We start from the raw sequence: 20,959 nt of genomic DNA, 5'->3' as shown, positions 1-20,959 counted from the left end.
TGGCTTCTGCTGATTTGCATTTTTTCTCCTGGAAAGGATGGTTGTTTGCCCTGGAAAATATTTTCATTATAGTAGAAAAATGAGAAACTAACATTTTTTGTTTCTTAACTTTTTTCATTTCCTTCAGAATTGTTCCAACCTGGGAGAAAAAAAGACAGTGAAACAAAATATTTTCCCAATAGTAGCAAGAGCAACTCAAATGAACCTTGAAGATTTTCCATGAACTGTACTTGTAATTTTGAGAGCTTTCCTGTTTTCTAGCAATAATCCATAGGCTTCAAAATTATCTGCAAAAACTGTGAAAAGAGAACCAGGTAGACAAACAATCATCCTGTCATCAGATCTTGAGGTAGAAATCTTGGTTAATAGAATGCGTTGTTCTGCATGGTTTTTTAAATTTGAAAGCAGATCTTGTAATTCTCAGTGAAAGAGAAATGACTAAACATAGTTTGTGTTTTCTGAGCATTAGCAAAAAAGTAACTTGTGCTTACTTTAGAAGTTCATAATTTCAATGTAGAAATCTTTACTTTTTTAATTAAAGTAGTTCACAAAAACAGGCTAAATAAATCATCTGTTAATCCTTTGCTTTTCTGTAATTATTTGGAACCCCACTTCTAAATAACCATTAAGGGCCTCACACAGGTGCTGGACCCAGAAGAAGGTCATCTGTATGTGAAGGAACAGCTCTTTATAGAAAAGAGGCAGGTAGTGACACCTCGTGTGCTGTTACTTTGCTCTGCAGACAGTAGAGCTATCAAATCTCCCTCAAACTAGAGAAGGAAATCTGAGGTTGAACTCCCAGTCTGCTTTTAGATGAGGAGTGGGAAGGATTTACTATTCTGCCTCTCCCTCCTGCCCGCCCCCCTTTCCCAAACTACTACTCAGTAGTGGTGGGGTTCTTTTCTGTTTGTTTGCTTGTTGTTTTTTTTTTTTTTTAAGTGAGGATATTAAAAAAGCCCAAATTTTGGCAATATCCTTTTAAGCTCCATATGCAGCTGCCTCAGTTCTCATCTGTCACACTAACCTCCCCTTCTCCCTTCCTTTTTTTGTATCTTCCTGTTTCCCAGGAACTGGAACTCTTTTGTATTTCTTTGTAAATACATTTCTGGTTGGCTCCTAGATTATTTCTGTTGAACTGAAACTGTAGTATCTATGTAGCGGACGAAGGCAAGGTTTTGAAATTGGAACCTTGCAGTGGAACTGCACGTAATACCAAACACATTGAGTCAGTGTTTAATAACACCACCTGAAAGCTTTTTTTACTTTAAGAATGGTGGGAACTTCCCCTGCTCAGCTGTGCCCTGGGAAACACACCCTCTTTATCTGGAATAGCCAAGGAGTCGCTGATGTCTGGAGGAGGAGCAATACTTTCTATAGGGCAGGACATCCAAGGGTGTCTTGGTAGCGGAGATGTGACTCGCAGAGACTACAGGTCCTAGTATGTAGTGATATTTGCAATTGCACTGAAAGGCTGCTCCATGAAAGGCAACTTGCTTGCTGTTCTCTTCTACGCTGGTTAAAGCCCCAACCCTGCAAAGTGCACCCACACAGTCAGCCCTAAACTATATTGATGTTTGTTGGTTCGTGGGGATACCTGGAAAGGTTTCATAGCCAGATCATAGCCCAGTGCTCTGCTTGTGAGCTTTGCAGATCACTACCATGGCTGTGCTTCTGCTTTACTGTCAGTACGCAGGCCACTGGGGTAAGTATGCCGGGATACAATAGTTTCTGTCAGCCCTCTAGATTCGCATGCAACCAACTCATGTATTTATATTAGTCTGCAAAAGAATAGGTTCTATACTAGGACTTTACAATTTCTATCCTGTGCATGTATACGTATATGTGTGTGTTGGTTTATTAATTTTCAAAAGTTTAGTAACCTTCAGAGTACTTTGACTTCCTTTTCCACATAGATCGGCAGATTGGTTATTGGACAGAACGGTATCTTATCCACACCTGCTGTTTCATGTATCATCCGAAAGATCAAAGCAGCTGGTGGAATTATTCTAACAGCTAGCCACAGTCCTGGGGGACCTGGAGGAGAGTTCGGAGTCAAGTTTGAGGTTGCCAATGGAGGTAGGTTTTTTTTAATAACACATTACAACATTACATCATTGCATCTTGGTATGATGAAAATATGCTGATAAGGATAACTAACTGACTTTAACTACGTGTTTTTCATTTATTCTGTTAAAACTATGAAGAACATATGCATATCTCTCTTTTTTTCAGTAATAGGAGTGTATTTGTTTACACGGGTCTGTACAATAAGCATAAAATGTTCACTGAAGTCCTTGTGGTATCTGTAAGATTTTTGTAAACAAAAGGTTTGCCATCCCATTTTTATAGCATTTTATGTAGTCTGCCAGATCATTGTAACAGTTCTGATCCTTTTATAAAGATGCCTGAGGGAGCTCTGTTTTGCTCATATTTCTGTGCTGTTTGTCTTGGCGTTTACATTAAAGTGTGTAAGCAGTATAACTCATTGTCTTGCATAGAAGACAGCACTTGTTATGTTTACCCAGGGAATAACTGCTCTTATCCAGGGGAAGGGTTGTACCATTTTAACTATTGCAATTCCACTGTTGAATAATGGAATTTGTGTATATAGCTAATGTCTTGTTTTCCAAAATGGGCAGGCTAACACATGTAGGTATATATATTATACATTTTGTGTGTTTTGTGTTACAGATCTGTGTACACCCATGATGGTGACAATTGCCTACACCTTGTGTACCTCACACATGTAAAGTGCTTTCCATCTGAAAAAACTGAAAGTGCTTTTAAAATAATGTTTCCTTCCCCATTTTGAAGGTGGGAGAACTTGAGAAGGGGATGCTTTTCCCTTGTCCGTTTTTTAATTGAAAAATGTGCATGGTTAAACCAGTGTGATTTTATAAACAGAATAGGCTTGAATCCCAGAGAGATTAAAGGGACAGTGTAAGGTCAGACAGTGAGAAAGCCAGGGTCACAGCACAAACATACCAGAGTCAAACCATTAAATGCATTAGCACTCTATAAACTTTAAAACACCATGTACACCTAAAATCTGTTTGATAAATGGGTAACAGTTGGTGAGGCATTCTTTTTAGTGTACTTTGCCTTTTTAAAGAAAATTCAAACAGGCTATTAAGCTTTAAATATGAAATACTCCTCAAGCACAGCTCACAAGGTTCAATTATTTATGATAATTATCAGGGATGTAATGAAAAGTAGTTTGTTTAAGTTGCAGCTGGGAAAATGTGGGTTGTGTATTAGGCAAGGCTTTTGAACTAAGAGAGTGGTTAGGCACCATGACAAGCTGCCAGGGAAGGCCATTGTTGCTCTGCATTCTCATTCAGTCTATTTTGCAGACCCAGGTCAGGCAGAAGCGGTTTGTTTCTATCGCTGTAGGAGAGAACGCACAGTGACATTGTGGGACCCCCTTAGCTGGAAATATCGGTAGACAATACATCCATCTATCAAGGATGACCTGGAACTAACGAAATCTGTCCTCACCTTTTGGATGGGTTTGGATTAGATGAGTAAGATGTCATTTTCTAAGCCAAATGAAGAGTTAAGTGACTGTTAGTGTATTGCCTTGGACCATCTGGTACAGTGCATCTGAGATGGAACAGGCTAATTTATGTGGCAAAGCTGCACTGAATACAGCAGCATTGCTAGAGGAGTGGGAAGTGAGCACTGAAAAGACAGAGGCTATGGATTAGGAGAGAGAGTGCACATAAAAGAGAGTAAAGGAAGTGGTTTTTCATAGTGGAAGTGTGGCTTTAATGTAAGCAATGAAGAGTCAGATAAGCCAGAAAGGACTTTTGTTGTAACTCAGACTCAACTCTTGCACTACATATGGCACAGCTCATTGGTAATTTTTGCTTCAAGCCTGCAACTTTTGTTTGGTTGACAGTAAATCTTTAAAAATAAAGTCAATCTTCAGGATTTGGCAGTAAAAGTAATGCACAAGTAAGGTGTGATTTCTGTTTCTGAATGACATAACTGTTCCAGGTCATAGTTGCTTGTTAAGCAATTGAGATATTTTGAATTCTAACAAAGATACATTTCATTAAGCCACTGGAGAAAAACTGCAAGAGAATGCTGCTGCCAAACTGGTAAGACTTTTAAAAGTTATAATTATGTCTAATGAAATAATGTGAAGCACAAAGCTATTTCACCTTCACAAGTGTGCATTTGCAGAAGGCCCTGTGAAACACCAGAAACTGCTGCTGAAGGACAGGCTTTCCTTTAATATATATGTTGAGATTCTGTGTAGGGGAAAAAATGGCAGTGTTTAAGCAATAAAACCAAAGAAAAATGGCTGTGGGTTTTTTGGTTTCCTCATCACCCCTGCCCTGGATAATGATGGATTTAAATACTCTACGTGAATCAGAATGTTGCGAGTAACGTGCTGTATTTCCATGTTACATTTTTTCAAAAAATGTTTTAAACCTGTTACACTGAAGGAAGAGACCTTATTTACTATGGTTCTTTGTAGGGAACCTTCATTTAAAAAAAACGACCCACCACATTTTTTTTTTTTTTCCACAGGACCTGCTCCAGATATAGTTTCAGATAAAATCTATCAAATCAGCAAAACCTTGGAGGAATATGCCATTTGTCCTGATCTCAGAGTTGATTTATCACGCCTAGGAAGACAAGAATTTGATCTGGAGAACAAATTCAAGCCTTTCCGAGGTATCAATATGTGCTTTTATGCATGCTATGTCCATTGATTCTAAATATTAGGATTGCTGCAGAGTGATAATGGGTAATTATTTAAACAGAACTTTAATTCTTAAAAATACCTTACTACAAGTTCTCAAAGTATCAGACAGTATAGGTAAGTGTTGCGTTTGTTTTGCACATAAGGCAGCTGAGTTACGGACTTCAAGTGTGTCAGGCCTCATCATTTAGCCATATATCTTTGCTAAATATACATGCTTATGCTTGCTAGCAGTTAAAGAACAAACAGAAACATTTTTGGACTAGGAATGGTTTGCTCATGGAAGTCTAATTGACAAAAAAGTTTGTGAGAGTCTCGGTTTATTCATTCTTTGCTCACGCTTTCTGAAAAGTTGTGGGATGTGTAAGGCACTATACATCCAGTGACGCCAAGTGTAAAGGGTATGCTTAAGCATATGTTTAATTTCAAGCATGTGAATACTTTTATGCCTACACTTGATTTAAAATGAGCTAACACAGCCATTTTTTCCTGAAGGAGTCAAAAGCAAAGGAAGGGATCCAGATGATATTTCAAATACTGTAAAACTGCATGTGGCCTTAAGAGCTCTCCCTCATTCCTGATGTCCTAGAATTAAAGCCAGTTTATTTTCCACTGAAACATTGTATTTTGAGACAAAGTACACTTTGATAAATGAATTTTTTGAGTAAAAAAAAAATCTTAAATTATGACTTTTTTTGATTGCAAAGAACATATTTGGCTTTTCAGACAAACAAAAAGCAAAGAAAATTCAGCTTCAGCACTACTCTGGAATCATATGGTTGCCACTGTTTTAAGTTTTGCTTTTTCAACTTTTTAATCTCTCCAAATTGTATTTTTCGAAATGAAAATGTGACGCCCCCCGCCCCAGTAGTATAAAAATAGATTAAAAGTAATTGCAATTTGTCTGAATGTTTTTCTAAGAAAAAATCATTTCCCAGTCTTCTCTTTCCAGAATACATCATCCTGGGAACAGTAGACGTGCCGGGGATTCCTACTGAAGCAATGTAATTGGCTTACAAGTACATGAATAACTATAGTTCACACAGGTCTGAATGCAGAATGGAAATGCAGAAAGAATGAAAATAATTTAAAAAGTATTTTAAGATACTATCTGGTGTATTTAAAACTTCTACTTTTTCAGTTGTATGAACTAACTCCTGTGAATCAAGGCTACAGAGGTGTTGAAGCAACTGAGAGTAAACCAGTTGGGTTTGGCAGGAGCTAAAATAATTTTTAGACTTTAATCCCACATGCACTTTGTCTTAACATGTGTGAGGAGCTCCAGTGAAGTTGAGGTATTTGTTCGTAAGTGTAAAGCTTAGAGCCTACATAAACATCATTAGGAGCAGGGCACAGAAGATATCCAGCAGTGTAATTTTAGTGAATCCTTGAGACTTTCAATGTATACCATAGAATGAACTAATTTTCAGATAGGTTTTACAGGTTATTTTTCAGCCTTGAGAACCATTTTTTTTGTTTCTCCATTCAAGTGTATTGTCGCAATCTATTCTAAGCGTTTTTCTCAGGCTCAAAAAATGTCTGTGTCATTTTCATGTTACCCTAAAGAGGAGCATTAGGGTGAAGTCAATGTTTCTAAGGAAAACTGGCTGATATTCTAAGTAATAATTTAATTTGTAAGTGAAATATTTCAAGATACTCATTTAACCACATAAAAAGACATTCGTGTAACATGTGCTTTTTGATTTAATCAGGAAAAGTAATATGTTCCAAGATGACTGAGGAGCATGGCTTTTGACAGTTGTTTGGTAACTGCTTTCATTATGACAGACTTACTTTCATTAATTCATTTTAGTTTAATGTTTTACATCCAAAAGAACTAGAAAAAATGTAGCGCTCTGCTTTTATGAATTTAGAATTCAAATTAGCAAGACCTAAGCAAAAAACAGATGTTGTGTCTGAGCCTAACTTTCCTAAATCAGTGAGATATAAAATGCAAAAGTACAGTGGCAGATTGACAGCAAACTGGGGACAGATATTGCAGGTGCCAAAACCAAGAAGAATAGGCTGCATGTCTCTCCTGATGGAATGATGCGGATAGATACTGCTGTCAGGTAGAAGAATAGACCGTGTGGCTTCAACTCGGCATGGACATCTTCTATCCTCTGAGAATAAACCTGTTTAACTTGAAAAGTTGTTCAGTGATTTAGTGAATGATAAATAAGGAGTTTACTTTGATATAATGTACTCTCATGAATGTTTTCAGTGAAATAGGAACTGTCAACTTACATTATCTCTGCAGTCCTTTAGCAGGCAAAACTGTTGATCTTTGCAAGGCTTAAAGCTTGATGGTGGCCACACTGAAATCAGTGGAAGTCTTTGTCTTTGCCTCTGTGGGCTTCAGAGTAAACCCCTATTATGTAAAGTTGCACGCTCTGATTTTAGTTGAGGTGCATGGCTGGTGGAAGTGTGCTGAAAGAGATATTTTCTCATGTGTCAACTGTAGTGATTTTTTTTTTTTTTACCTAATTTTTCTAGTGGAAATTGTGGATTCTGTGGATATCTACCTCAATCTCCTTCGAAGTATCTTTGACTTCAATGCAATCAGGAATTTGCTGACCGGACCCAACCAGATTAAAATAAGGATTGATGCCATGAATGGAGGTATGAACTTAAGTTGCTATCAGGACAAATTTGTAGGTACATTGCAATAGTTTCCCAATAAAGATGGTACATTGCAATAGCTTCCCAATAAAGGTACAGCATATAGAAGTCAGACTTCTTAGTAAGGTTAAGGGTAATAAGAAAGGATTTGAACATTATACTAATAACAAAGGCAATTTTAGCAACGGGTCAGGTCCCTTATTAGGGAAAGGGGTTTATCTTTCTTGATAAAGAAGTGAAGGTGTATGTGTCCAATTTGGATTTGGAAGCAAGCAGGATGAGGTAATCTTGCCATGAGAGGGTGATAAAGTATGTTGCAGTGTGCAGTAACCAAGGACATTACAAGGCAGCCTCTGCTAAGAGTAAATTCTAAATGGTATAGAATTAGTTAAATCTGAATAAATTGCACTCAAGAGTCCCTAAAGAGTTGGCTGAGACCTCTGTCTCACTAACATTAACTGTTAAAAAAATTCAGCATGCTGGGGGCAAAATGAAAGAAAGTATCACAGAAGACAGCAAGGGGACCAATTTTATGCCTATATTAAAAAATTATAAGCTGTGTCACTTGGGGAAACAGATCAGTATGAGATCTATCTTAGGCTACATCATGAAAAAATAAAAATAGATTTCTACAGATAATGACTTGAAGGATAGGAATGTAAGTAATACTGTCCAACATCATCTTATGGAAAACAAATTCCATCAAACCAACCAGGTTTCATTCTTTAATGTGATTACAAAAACAGACCGATAAAGGGAGTTGGATAGACTTACAAAGCTTTTGTAAAGCACTTTAGCACAGTGCGGTAGTCATAAATCATAGTGGGCATACAGTCAGCGTGAACACCCGGTTCACAGGCTGTGGCAAAAGATTATAATGGGCATACAGTCTGTGTGAATACCCAGTTTTGCCAGGCTGTGGCAAAAGGGCAGATGGTGTCCTGGAACAATGCAGAGGGAGCAATGAGGAAGGCACTGCCTCCTGTCATGTACAGTACTGGAGAGAATGTTACGCAAATACTTCATGGAGCTCTGACATCCAGATCTATAACTGAGTGTTGAAAAATTTTACATGTGGTCAAAAAGATGCATAATCTGGCTCAGGGTTAGAAAAACTGATGCATCACAAAAGTTTTAAAGGACTGAGTTTGTTTACTTTATTTACAGGGTGATAGAGAACTGGCTTTATGACTTTATATCCTTGTGCAGAAATAGCTGTACTATAATACATAGTACACATACAGTAAGTGTATACAAGAATATTTGTTTATACAACAGAGAAGGTTCTTTTTTTTTTTTCTGCAGAAGAGTTATTTCTCAGTCTTCTATTCCCAAAAATACAAAAAAGAATCAATAGTGAGAAGTTGAGGCCAGACAAATTCTAACTGAAATGTAGCTCACATGTTTATGCGTAACAGTGAATAACCATTGGAGCAATGTACCAAAGATAGTTGGGGTTTGTCTTTCTCTTGGTGGCATCAGATGAAAAGACTTTCTGGATGAGATACATTAGCCAAAAGTGAGTCAGCAGCCACAATATAGTGAACATTAGAGAGAACCATATGTGTATGTGGACAAACGGTCTTGAAAGGTTTGTTTCAGCTCTGCACCTCTGGCATATGCTTTTATGCCTGTAGACATTGATAGTTTAACGTTGGCATAGAAAAGAGTAACTTGTCAGGAATCTACTCTTGATAAGAACCGGAATCATTGTTTCCTGTATAATGTACAGAATTAGCATCTAAATTTTCTTGAACACAAGTTTCTCACATAGTTTTACCTCGGGTTACAGTTGCTCCAGTTAGCAAGATTTGGGAGTAAGGTGGGAGAAAGGGAGAGCTTGAGAGAGCGAGCAATCACTCATGAATTTTTTACCTGTTCACACTTGCCTTAGGGATGCAGAGAGCTCAGTCAGTTGTTAGTGTCCGTTCAGCCGCTGAATGCTTATAATAGTAATGGTATATAATAGCATAGGCTGGAGTCTTAGTTGGCCATATCTTTAAAAAAATAAACAAGTTATTTTAGAGTTAGTTTTGAGAATGTTTTTATTTATTATCTACATGGTAGTAACTAAAATGTGGTAAAATTCTTTGGTGGACAAACCTGTTGTAATTTTAACATGAATTGGAATGTTGAGGTAAGTTTATTTCCCATTTGTATTCTGTTTACTTTCCTTGCTCTTGTATGTTAAGCTGCTGTTTGCATTCCAGGATACATAGAATAGCATTTTATTTTTGTTCTAGTGAGAAGAAACCCTTTAAATGTATGATAATTTCCTTACTTAATAATAGGTAAATAGAACTTGCGTCTTTCACCATTCAGTGATTACTTTTTCACTTCCCCTAGTGGGGAACTGTGTTTCTAATGCTGAATTGCCAATTGATTATTTACTGGGGGGACAAATGCATACTCCTCTGTGAAATAATAGTTTGGTTTTTGTTGCTAGGACAGATGTACTGAATTGCTGAAAGTATGTTTTGCATCAAGTCTCCATGGTGCTGTGAAAAATTTGAATGTCAAGCACACGCTTTTGTGATTGCATGGCAGATTTCTGTTTTTGCAGTTATGGGACCTTATGTGAGAAGAATCCTGTGTGATGAATTGGGAGCTCCTGCAAATTCTGCCATAAACTGTATTCCTCTGGAGGATTTTGGTGGACAGCCTCCTGATCCCAATTTAACATATGCAACTGCCTTGCTGGAGGCTATGAGAGGTGGCGAGTATGGATTTGGAGCTGCTTTTGATGCTGACGGAGTAAGTATTTTGATCTGTCTGGAGGTTTCAACATAGTTGTTGTTTTGTCTGGGGTCAGATATGGGACATGTAAGTGTAATTTATCTACTTTTCAGTAAGCCCTCAAAGCTGAAAGCAATATTACTTTCAGGTACAGATGATAGCATTTGCAACCCATAAATCAGACACATATGTTGTAATTTGTCTCTGCAGATGACTGCAAATCAAGCAGGATTTGAATGCAGAATGAGAATTCTTTAAATAGTAGGCTGGTTTTATTTTGTACTGGTGTAACACTTTTATTCCCTGGTTAGGAAGAGACAGCATATATAGATAATACGGACTTGTCACAGTAAGTAGTAACTAAGTTAAGTCCTTTTTGGTTAGCATTGTAAATTGAGGGATTTTTAGCTAAATAAAGCACTGAATCATAATCTCTGTTTTAATTATTTTATCTCATATTATCAGGATTATAAACATCAAAGTATTACAGAAACAACTTTCTGTCCTGAGAGGGTGGGAGAAAGATGAAAAGGTTCTGGAGAACAGAAGCTGTCTTCTGTTGTCAGTAAACACAAAACACCCTCCTACTCCCTGTATAGTGTGTGTCATTGGCAAAAAGATTCTCCTACACAAGCATTCCCTGGCAGAAACAGACCTACTGGGGTGTCATGTAGGAGGCTGAAGTTAGGGACTGATCTGGAGCTTTGATTTGCAAGGCTGGAGGGAATGGTGGTGTGACAGCGAGATTCTAAACCTGCCAGGATGATGCCAATAAATTATTCTGCCTGAAGAGGGATGCGAGTAACACAAAGCCCTTTTTCCCTACCTACAGTGGATCTAATAAAAGAAATTGCCACTCCCCAAAACATGGAATTTAAGAAGCTTTTTTGAATTTCCTTTCTTCTCTAGGACCGCTACATGATCCTTGGACAAAATGGTTTCTTTGTTAATGCGTCGGATTCATTGGCTATAATTGCTGCCAATCTGTCTTGCATTCCATACTTTTGTCAGATGGGTGTCCGAGGATTTGGTAGGAGCATGCCTACCAGCACAGCCCTGGACAAGTAAGATGAAACATTTATTTGTATCACCTTGGTCATTACATTAGTTACCTGTTTTGTACTACATAGCAATTCCAAAACTGTGAAGTCTTTCGATAAGAGCTTCTAATTTTCACAATCTTTATGTGGTTTCTTGTCTTGTTTTATCTAGTTTGGACAATATTTTGATCTTACCTAGACTAATTTTACTAACCTTTACTTGGATGAAAATGGTTTAATTCAGCCTGGAAAAGAAATAAATAGGTTAAATCTTTCTGAGAGTACATACACTTGACTGGTAATTCCTTTTCCAATTAACTTTACTCTTTTTCTTAGTAAATAATGGTTTACAGCCTAATCTAGCAGCCCTTCTTATGAAAGTCATGGAAGTTCAAAACAGATTAAGTACTAATTCAGAACTAAACAAGCATTAAAAAAAGCCCCAGACAAAAACCCCCTCTTATTTTAAGCCGTTGAAATATGCCATCTATTATGATACAAAACGTCCCAGAAGGGAGTGCAGGCAGTCACGAAATCCATTCCCAGTTTCAAGGCAGTTAAAAGTATACCTAAAGCTATTTCTGACAAGTCCAATCTGCTCTTAAAAGGTCTGCTGGATGTGCATCCTGTGTTAGCAGCTGAATTTTGAGCAAGTCTCATCCAGGCCTCAATTTTCTGTAAATATTGGCGTAAGAGGATTAAGCTAAATATTATTGCCTTATATATTCTGTGTGGAAAGGGCATGCACTGAGTCAGTTGTGTCTCAGTGTTGATCTAGTTGCATAGCTTTACTAACAGAAAAATGATCTTCTGCCCCCGTTAAATATGTCTAATCAGGAAACAGTAATTTTAAAATGAAATGTAGCTTGTATGAAAAGGTTGGTTGCTCTTTGAAAAGCAAGGGTATTAGGGTGCTTCACTATTCAGGAAATTTTTGAGAAAAGCAAGGATATTAGGGTGCTTCACTATTCAGGAAATTTTTGAAAGTTACTAAATTCAGAGCTAGCAGCTTCCTCTAATGCTTGACAGAGTCTTCAGGGAAATACTCCTTACTTGTAGGTAGATGGTCTAGTTTAAGGAAATACTGTTAGGTGAGGGTTTGCTGTATCTCGTTTGTTCTGTTTAGAGATCCAAAAATCTCATTGTTTAAGTGAAAGCTGTCATTATATTGAAATACTATATAAAATAAATAGAGGTTCATTTTGGATATAAACCTCAGGTTGTCTGCATTCCTGTAAGACTTGAAGAAACAGTGACATTTAAATAAGTTTGTCTGTCTTCTTTTCTTAAAGTTTGGTAAATATGTCAGAAAGTATGAATGTACTGAAGTCCCCTTCAATAACACTGTGACTATTTGAATTATGTTCTTGACAATGTTTACTTGACCTTCTGGAGCACAGATTGTCTCATGGTCATTACTGCCTTATTTAGTTCTGTGGAGCTAAGTCTGATTATTAAATAAAACTGAGCAATTGATAGTGATGGAAAGATGTAAATATTTTCCCAGCCATTCTTACAAATATTTATTATTATGAAGTTTGCAGTCTGTATCCAGGACACTTGAATTTTTTTTTTTCTTTTGTTTTGTTGTTGTGTTTGTTTTCCTGAAGATTCAAAATGTTTTCAAAGTTGGTCACTTTTGTTTTGTGACTCATTTACAAACATGACAATCCAAAATGCCTGAATTTTAATTTTCTGTAAAAATGCCATAATGTTGTCCAGTGATTCTCATGCTTTGGAGGCCAAAATTGTATAACTTGCTTAACTTATGAGTGCTGGTGCTGAACTCACTCATTGAAGAGCCCAGCTTAGACCTGAAATCACAGTCAGTAGTTCATCTTAAGCAAGTCACCTTTCCTATATATCAGCTGACTACATGGATTAGAACACAGAAAGGAGTATCATAAACACTTTCCTCAGAGGTTCACTGCATGAGTCATTGAGCCATCATGACTTCCAGGATTCCCGGTGAAGCCCACCGTACAGAACTGCTGAACTTCCAGGAAAGGTGGTTGTCTGTAAGAGGTATTTTTCAGTAAAACTGTAGCATGTCATTGTCTGAAATCCAATATATTGCTTGAAGGGGTGGCTAACAGAGAGGCTGATTCTCAGTATATGTTTCATGTTGAACAGAATTCCAATTTCATGTGTCTATAAACAGAAGGGACAGTTCCACTAGTGTCAGTGAAATCTTACAGTAGGACAGTGGGTATAAAAGAATATGCATAAGACATTCATGATTCCATTCCCATGGACTAACTAGCCAACGTGCAAGGAAAAAAAAAAAAGCCTTTTGGAAGGACAAGAATATTCCCAATACAATGAAGCAAAAAGAAAGATTGAGCAATTCTGTGCAGAATTAGCACACCAATATAATGTTTAGTATTAAAATTCTAAAACCTCAATCTGTACTTCTGCAGTAGGAAGGGAAATCCTTTCTCTTCCAAAATGTGATGTCTGATACCAGACAGCATGTTGTTTAGTGTGAGGGGCAGCATCCTCTCTGTGTTTGCTGCTGCATGCCTCACCTCCAATATAATAAAATCAGTAAGGAAAATACTTTGTGCTTTGAGTAGAACATTCAGAAAAGAATGGGTAAGGCTGCTTGCTTAAGTCCTGCAGTAAGTTTCAGGTTACTGCTTACTAGTGTATGCTTTAAATCTTGCGGTTTTTTGTTTCTTGATCCCTTTTATTCCTTTCTAATAGACCTTTCTTATGTACTCCAGGGACCACTGTCACAGAACCCTACCTATAAAGCTCATGCTTCAAGCTCACGCAGTGGAAAGAAAACATTAAAAATTAATTTTAACTGTACTGTAACTATTAATTCTGGCAGAAAAGAAGGAAATAATCACAGAATAGTGGAGGCTGGAAAGCATGCCTGGACATCATCTAGTTCAACACCCCAGTTCAAAGCAGGGTCAACTAGAGTGGGTTGCTAAGAGCCGTGTCCACTTGGGTTTTGAATATCTCCAAAGATGCAGACTCCACAGTTTTTCTGGGCAACTTGTGTCAATATTTCACCACTCTCAGAGCAGAAAAGTTTTTTTCATGTGTAGAAACAAAATTTTCTGAATTTCGGTTTGTGCCCATTGTGTCTTGTCCTGTACAGGGCACCGTTAGAAGGGTCTGGCTCTATCTTCATTACTCCTCCCACCCCGCATTGGGTATTTATCCACATTGACAAGATTTCTGCCTCCGAACTTTCTCTTTTTAAGGCTTGGCAATCCCATCTCTCTCAGCCTCTCCTAGTACGACAGATGCTCCAATCCCTTAGTCAACTTTGTGGCCATTTTCCAGAACTGCTCCAATAGATCCAGAACTGGACTGAGGACCCCAGATTTTGTCTTGCCAGGGCTGAGTAGTGAGGAAGGCTCAGTTCTCTCCACCTGCTGGCAATGGTCTTCTAATGCTACCCAGGATGTTGTTGGCCTTCTTTGCTGTAAGGGCTTATTGCTGGCTTATGGTCAACTCATGGTTCACCAGGACCTCAGGTCATTTTCTGAAGAGCTGCTATCCAGCTGTTTGGCCCCCAGTATATACTGGTGCCAGGGATTATTCCTCCCCATGTGCTGGGCTTGGCGGCATTGCCCTGTATTGACTTTCATGAGGTTCCTGTTTGCCAGTTTCTCCAGTCTGTTGAAGTCCATCTGAATGGCAGCACAATCTTCTGGTGTGTTACTCCTTCCAGTGTTGTATCATCTGTAAACTTGCTAAGGGTGCACTCTGCCCTATCATCCAGCTCATTAATGAAGATGTGAAACAGTATTGGCCACGGTATTGACCTATGGGGGCACTCCTGGTGACTGGCCTCCAGCTGGGTTTTCTGCTGCTGATCACAACCATTTGAGCCTTGGAATTCATCCACTTTTCAATCCACCACACTGTTGACTTATCTATTGTATGTTTCATCATTTTGTCTGTGAGGATGTAATGGGAGAGTTGAAAGCCTTGCTAAAGTCAAGATGGACAATATCCACTGCTCTCTCCTTATTCTCTGAGCCAGTCACCTCATTGTAGAAGGCTATCATGTTGGTCAGCCATGATTTCCTCTTCATAAATCCATGCTGACTACTCATGGAGGACCTTCTTGTCCTCCATGAGTTCGGAAATGATTTCCAGATTAGTCGCTCCATCACCTTCCCAGGGATTAAGGTGAGACTGACTGGTTTGTAGTTCTGTAGATGTTCTTTCTTGCCACCCTTGAAGATAAGAGTGATATTTGCTTGCTTTCAGTCCTCAGAAGGCTCCCTCAATTGCCACAACCTTTTGAAGATAACAGAGAGTGGCCTTGAAATGACTCAGCACCTGAGACCTCATGGACTTGTGTTTGTTTAAGTGTTCCCCAATGTTTTCCTCTTCTACTGAGGAGCTTAAGACTTGAACTCATCCCTCACCTCACTCTTGACTTTAGCAGAAGGCTGTTGTGTTACATAGTGCTAGTTATAGTAGAAAGTAGGGATTGTTAAGGTGAGTGAAACATCTGACAGTGAAAGCTTGTGGGTGTTGGTCAAAATGGACTTAATTAAATAAATCCTAATGAACTTCCAAATAGTGATTTTAATGAAATAAGTAAAAAGTTTTGAGTGAAATGTTACAGATTGTCATCTGATGTTAGCTGTAATCTATCCTGTTTGCATAACATGCCAAAACTGCTTGGCTTTTGCCTTCTTTGCAACTATTAGCTGTTTGTAGTTATACCAGTGCTAAAGATTTTGTTAGAAGCTTCTAAAATGGACATCAAGATATGCATCCAAATATTTATGGTGGGTTGACCTTGGCTGGCTGGCTGCCAGATGCCTACCCAGCCACTCTCTCACTCTCGCTCCCCCTCCTCAACAGGACAGGGGGAGGAAATAGAATGAAAGAGCTCATGCGTTGAGGTAAAGGCAGGGAGAACACTTGCCAATTACTGTCATGGGCCACAGACTCGAGAAAAATTAATTTAATTTATTGCCAGTTAAAATAGATTGAATGGTGAGAAATGGAAAACCCACAAATTAAACCAAGACCTTCCCCCCAGTCTTTTTTCCCAAGGCTCAACTTCTACCTCCTCCACCCTAAGCGGTGCAGGAGGATGGGGAATGAGGTTGTGGTCAGTCCATAACAGCTCCCCTCTCCCGCTCCTTCCTCACACTGTTCGCCTGCTCCAGTGTGGGATCTCTACCAGCTGCATTTCCTGTCAGGAAATACCCACCTGCTCCACTGCGGTTCTCTCCATGGGCTGCAGGGTAATGTCTGCTCCAGCACTCGGAGCAGCTCTTCTTCACCCTCCCTCTGCTCTGACCTTGGTGTTCACAGGGCTGTTTCTTCCTCAGGCCTCACTGCTGGGCAGCTTTTTGCCCGTTTCAAGTATGTTTTCGCAGAGGGGCCACCATCTTGGCTGCTGGGCTCAGCTGTGGCCTGTGGTGGGTGGGTTGGAGCCGGCTGGAACCGGCTGTGTCCGGCACGGGGCAGCCCCGGCCTCCCCTCACAGGGGCCGCCCCTGCAGCCCCTCGCTGGCAAACCCTGCGCAGTACAACTTCTAAACCAAATCCCTTAAATACTTCCTGATTTCTCTCACATCTAGACTGTCATTCATTCAAATTAGCATTTATTCCATTTGAGGTAGTAGGTGCGTAGCAGACCTTCTTATATACAAAGACTAAGTGGTAAGTTTTGTTCTTGTTCATACCAGTCTACGTCCATGGGTTTCTTAGACATGTCCCACTTACCTCGCTAGATTTAATCTTGAAGTATGACAGCTTGAGTTAGTCATAATTCGGCCTTTAACGCAAGTGTGGTACCATTCAGTTCCATGGGAATGGTTGTTTAAAAATACTTTGAAAAGCCTTTTTTGTTAGTGAGGTAGAAGAAATAAAGGAAAAGGACTTCCAGGCCAACTGTTATCTGCATCGTGTAATAGTACGGACAAGAATAAGAACAACACTTGATTAACAAGGGAGGGAAAGCACACTTAATAAACAGAGTACTTAAAAAAAGATTTCTACTGTGCTGTTGGGTGCTGATATTCCTTATTTTCTGTATGTTGTTGTTCTAACACCAGAAACAGAGAAACTGTGTTAAAATAAAGATGATTGAAAAGGGCATGGCAACATTTGTCATAGTAGGTGCAGCAGGATAGCAGAAATAGTGCCTAGGAAAAGAAAAGAAACTTATGTTCTATTTGTTAGTCTTGCTGAAGAAGTTAGGAAGTGCTGACTTCAAGCACATCTAACTCAGATTTAATAATACAGTCACTACTCCATAAAAAATTAAAATGCTTGGAAATCTTTTCCCAACGGATGTTACCAGTGTAGGGAAGCAGAGATAATGATGGTCAAAAGGATCTTGTATGTGAACATCCCTTAATTTTTTTCATGAGAAAAAGATGAATTCTGCTATAAATACTTCATTGTATTTGATAGTGTCTTCACAATGTCTCTGGGATAACACTTCTTCAGTCATTGGAGCCCTGCTGTTGTCTGAAAGGTGTAATTTGATTTGTGTCTACAAAATGAATCTTCTTATTGTAGTGTACCCAGTCCGCTTTTGGACCTTGGTAACACAAGTAGATCTCGTGAGGGAATTGGATCAATTCCTGTCCACTTGGCTACTGTCTTCTGAGATCATGGACCTCTCTCCTGAAGTCTGTGCTAGAGAGCAAATGAAAAACACCTCTTCTTATGGTGTGTCCATATTCTGTGGCCACAGTTCAGTGTAAATCATTGTACTAGAGCTTTTCCTTAGCTATAAAAAAACCCCGTACATAGTTCTTGAAAGAAAGGATTCATAAAATCTGATGCTTTTTCACTTCTGTGCATGATGATGTGTTGTTTAATAGTTTTTCAGAGTGCATTATTAAACTTAGACAGAAGGAAGCAATAATCCAGAGGACTCTAAATGTTGCTCAGGAATACAGCATTGACAAATGGATCAGTGGATTACAGGAGAATTCACTCGAGATGTTTGACATTTACATGTGTTTGCTTGAAGTGACTGCTGTAATACACTAGTATGTACTGTAGGGAGAGTGTAACACTGGACAGGAAACATCTGCTTTAATATGCTCCAATATCAACAGGATTGTGGCAATATGTCTCCAGACTTGTACTCTCTGGGGATATGTACCCTTAGGTTGGTGTTCTTTTCCTTGTGGGGAATGCGAAGCTGTGTACCCTGTTCAACAAACTACTCTTTTTTCATATCCTTGTATTCTGATTTATCTGATGTCTGCATAACAGGAAAGTAAATTAAATACTGAGATGTTAGTTAATGGTCTACAAAATGAGAATCACAAGGGTGAGTAAAACTTGTTTCTGTAGGAATTAGGAAGCTGGGTGGGTGTGGAAAACAGCAGTCAAGCGGGTACGGGAAAAGAGGGTTGTGGAGAGAATACTGCTGTGGCTAGCATTATCTGATAGTTTGTTTCTACAGCCAGGTCATTTCAACAGCATGTAGGTGCTCTGATTATACTTACCCTGAGCAAAGCTAAGCACCTTACCACACAGCACCCTGCCACTTCATGTCTGGTAGCCCATCTGTTAATGCAACTTTGACACATCAGTGTTCTGTCTGCTGATTGTCCATTTACTATCTGTTCAGTTAGAGACATGTTTTAAGGGGGCCTGCAGTGACAGTGACTGTTCTGGCTTGTTTAAAGAAATGTCTTCACACAGTGAAGGGCAGAGATGTGACAAGCTCTAAACAAGTTGTCTTGGGTGCGGGAAGGAGACTGACCCTGGCAGCAAGAAACTCTTAAATTCACAGTGCTGGTTTAGAGTGGCGCCCATTTTGTCTGAAGCACAGCAGGAAGCTTTGCTTAAATGGCTCTGTATGCTCGTTTCTTTAGGACAGGAGCCCCAAACATTATAAGCAGCAATGAATGACAGAAAGACAGGATGAAAAATATTAATTAAACTAACTGTCATCTTACAATTATTTTGCCCAGCTACCTGGCAAAGTTTGCCCAGTTATGACAAAAGCTGAATTTCTGCTTACTCGTTATTATCAGGTGGGTTGCTCTGTCTTACTGCTTAGAGAGGAGCAGCACTGCTTCAGGAGTTTTTACCTCATTGTTAGAATTAGGAAACAAAGAAAGAGTTGGCTGTTTGGTAGGAATTGCCCAAGAAGAGGTGCTCTCTTCATTCTCAGCTTAGGTCAATTTGGTTTTGTCTCTCACTCCTACCTGGAAGCACTAGAGAAGCAAATTATCCCCTCTTACAAGTAACGAACATTTCTCTTTGCTATTTAAAATGCAGTTATAATAGAAGGAAGCCATAAGGGCATAATGAAACTTGAATAATGGGCTAGTGCATACTGTGTTATGTCAAAGTCAAGCTGTGCACAAAAATTGATACAGGTTGATGGGAAGGTGAAGAAAGAAGGGCTGACTGTTCCTCTGCAAGTGGTTCCCAGGGCCTGATACCAGCAAGGACAATGCTGTTGGGAGTCAATGGTCTAAACCCAGCTCTCAACCAGGGAATGCAGACCCAAGGATACCTTATTTCCTCTTGAAGCACTGGGACCCTTCCTGTATGTTTTTGTTGAGACGTGTATTGTCTAGTGGAAGTGCTTCTGCTGCTTTTTCCTGTAAAACCTAGTCTTCCCTCTGTAAACACTGAAAAAAGTTTTTGGATTAATTAATGGGCGGGGCCTTTTATCGCTGTTTAACAAGCAGTAGCAGTTGAAGAAACATATACCTCTGGCCATGGAGAACAGCACACCATGTTCCACTTGTGCTTTTGTGATTGTTCCCCTAAATTCTTCATTTACAAATCCCGCATGGATTTTTTTGTCTTTTCTTGTGAATCTGTAGCTTATTGTTTCTTTGCAACGATCTGCTTTTCTTCTGTATTGTTGATCATCTGTTTTAATGAAGAAGTTTGTGCCAGAAGCACTGTCCATTTCTTTCTCTACATGGACGTCCTTTACTGTTGAGTTTTAAGGGATTCTTCTAACATAAAGACTTCTCCAAGTTATAAATACATCTTTCTACATGGTTGATACTGCACTCACTCTGTGACTGTGATTTGTTCAAGTTATGCCAGTTGTGACCTCACTCTTTTTATCTTCCTTCAGTAGGATAAGTCAGTCTCACTTTCTCTTATCTGGAATAGGCTTGCTGTGAATTTTTTAAGACACCTCTGTCAAACTGAGTCCATGTCACGTACAAGCAGTTTTTAAATTAGATGAAGCAGAAGGACAAGTTCTGTTCTGGAATGCTGCAGAAGGACAACTGCATAAAACCTTCATGAATATAATTTAACATGTTTGAAGTGTAATCCAAAGTTGTTGAGCGCTGTGATGGGAAATTTGTTCAGGATTTGCAACTTTTAAAATAACATTGCAATATTAAAAATAGCCATATATGTCCTCTGTATACTTGTATGTCTAGTAAGGAATGGTGGTTTTTCTGTGTCAGCTTTCAAATATGTTATGCAGCTAAATGTTTTATTTACACAGATATGACCTGTTCAAAAGATTTGTGAAGAAAAAACCAACTGTCATTACAAGGCATTGATGTCCTTTCATTAGCTGTGCCTCTTAGTTTTATTTCTACAATGTACTTGTAATCTAGCTGTTATCCTTTCATCCCTGAATGTTTTTTGAGCAGTGGAGGTGATTTATCATTGCAAATATTTTCAAGGCTATCTTTTAAGGACGTTGTATTTTCTTTGATGCTGAATTTGGTATGCTTTAGTATAGTGTGGTATGTTTTACTGTTGCAAGCCCACCGTATTGTTGGCTATCCAGTGTTTCATTATCCTAGCCCACACTGATGAAACATGTTGCCCACTGTGGTCATGGCAGGCTACATTTTGGACATACGTGGGGCAAGTGTTTATTCTTAACACTTCAGGACAGC

The 20,959-nt window shown here is 38.9% G+C and overlaps 1 protein-coding gene across 1 annotated transcript in view; it reads left to right on the top strand.

Moving 5' to 3' along the window:
• PGM5 (phosphoglucomutase 5) overlaps positions 1-20,959 on the top strand; it is a 77,299-nt gene that overhangs the window by 6,599 nt on the left and 49,741 nt on the right. The window contains exons 2-6 of the mRNA XM_059833429.1: positions 1,914-2,076; positions 4,540-4,686; positions 7,211-7,336; positions 9,900-10,090; positions 10,982-11,136. Of these exons, the coding sequence (XP_059689412.1) occupies positions 1,914-2,076; positions 4,540-4,686; positions 7,211-7,336; positions 9,900-10,090; positions 10,982-11,136 (782 nt within the window). The remainder of the gene's footprint in view (positions 1-1,913; positions 2,077-4,539; positions 4,687-7,210; positions 7,337-9,899; positions 10,091-10,981; positions 11,137-20,959) is intronic.

Source organism: Gavia stellata, chromosome Z (genome assembly GCF_030936135.1).
Source record: "Gavia stellata isolate bGavSte3 chromosome Z, bGavSte3.hap2, whole genome shotgun sequence".
Lineage (NCBI taxonomy): Eukaryota > Metazoa > Chordata > Aves > Gaviiformes > Gaviidae > Gavia > Gavia stellata.
This window is presented reverse-complemented; position numbering and strand designations above follow the sequence as displayed.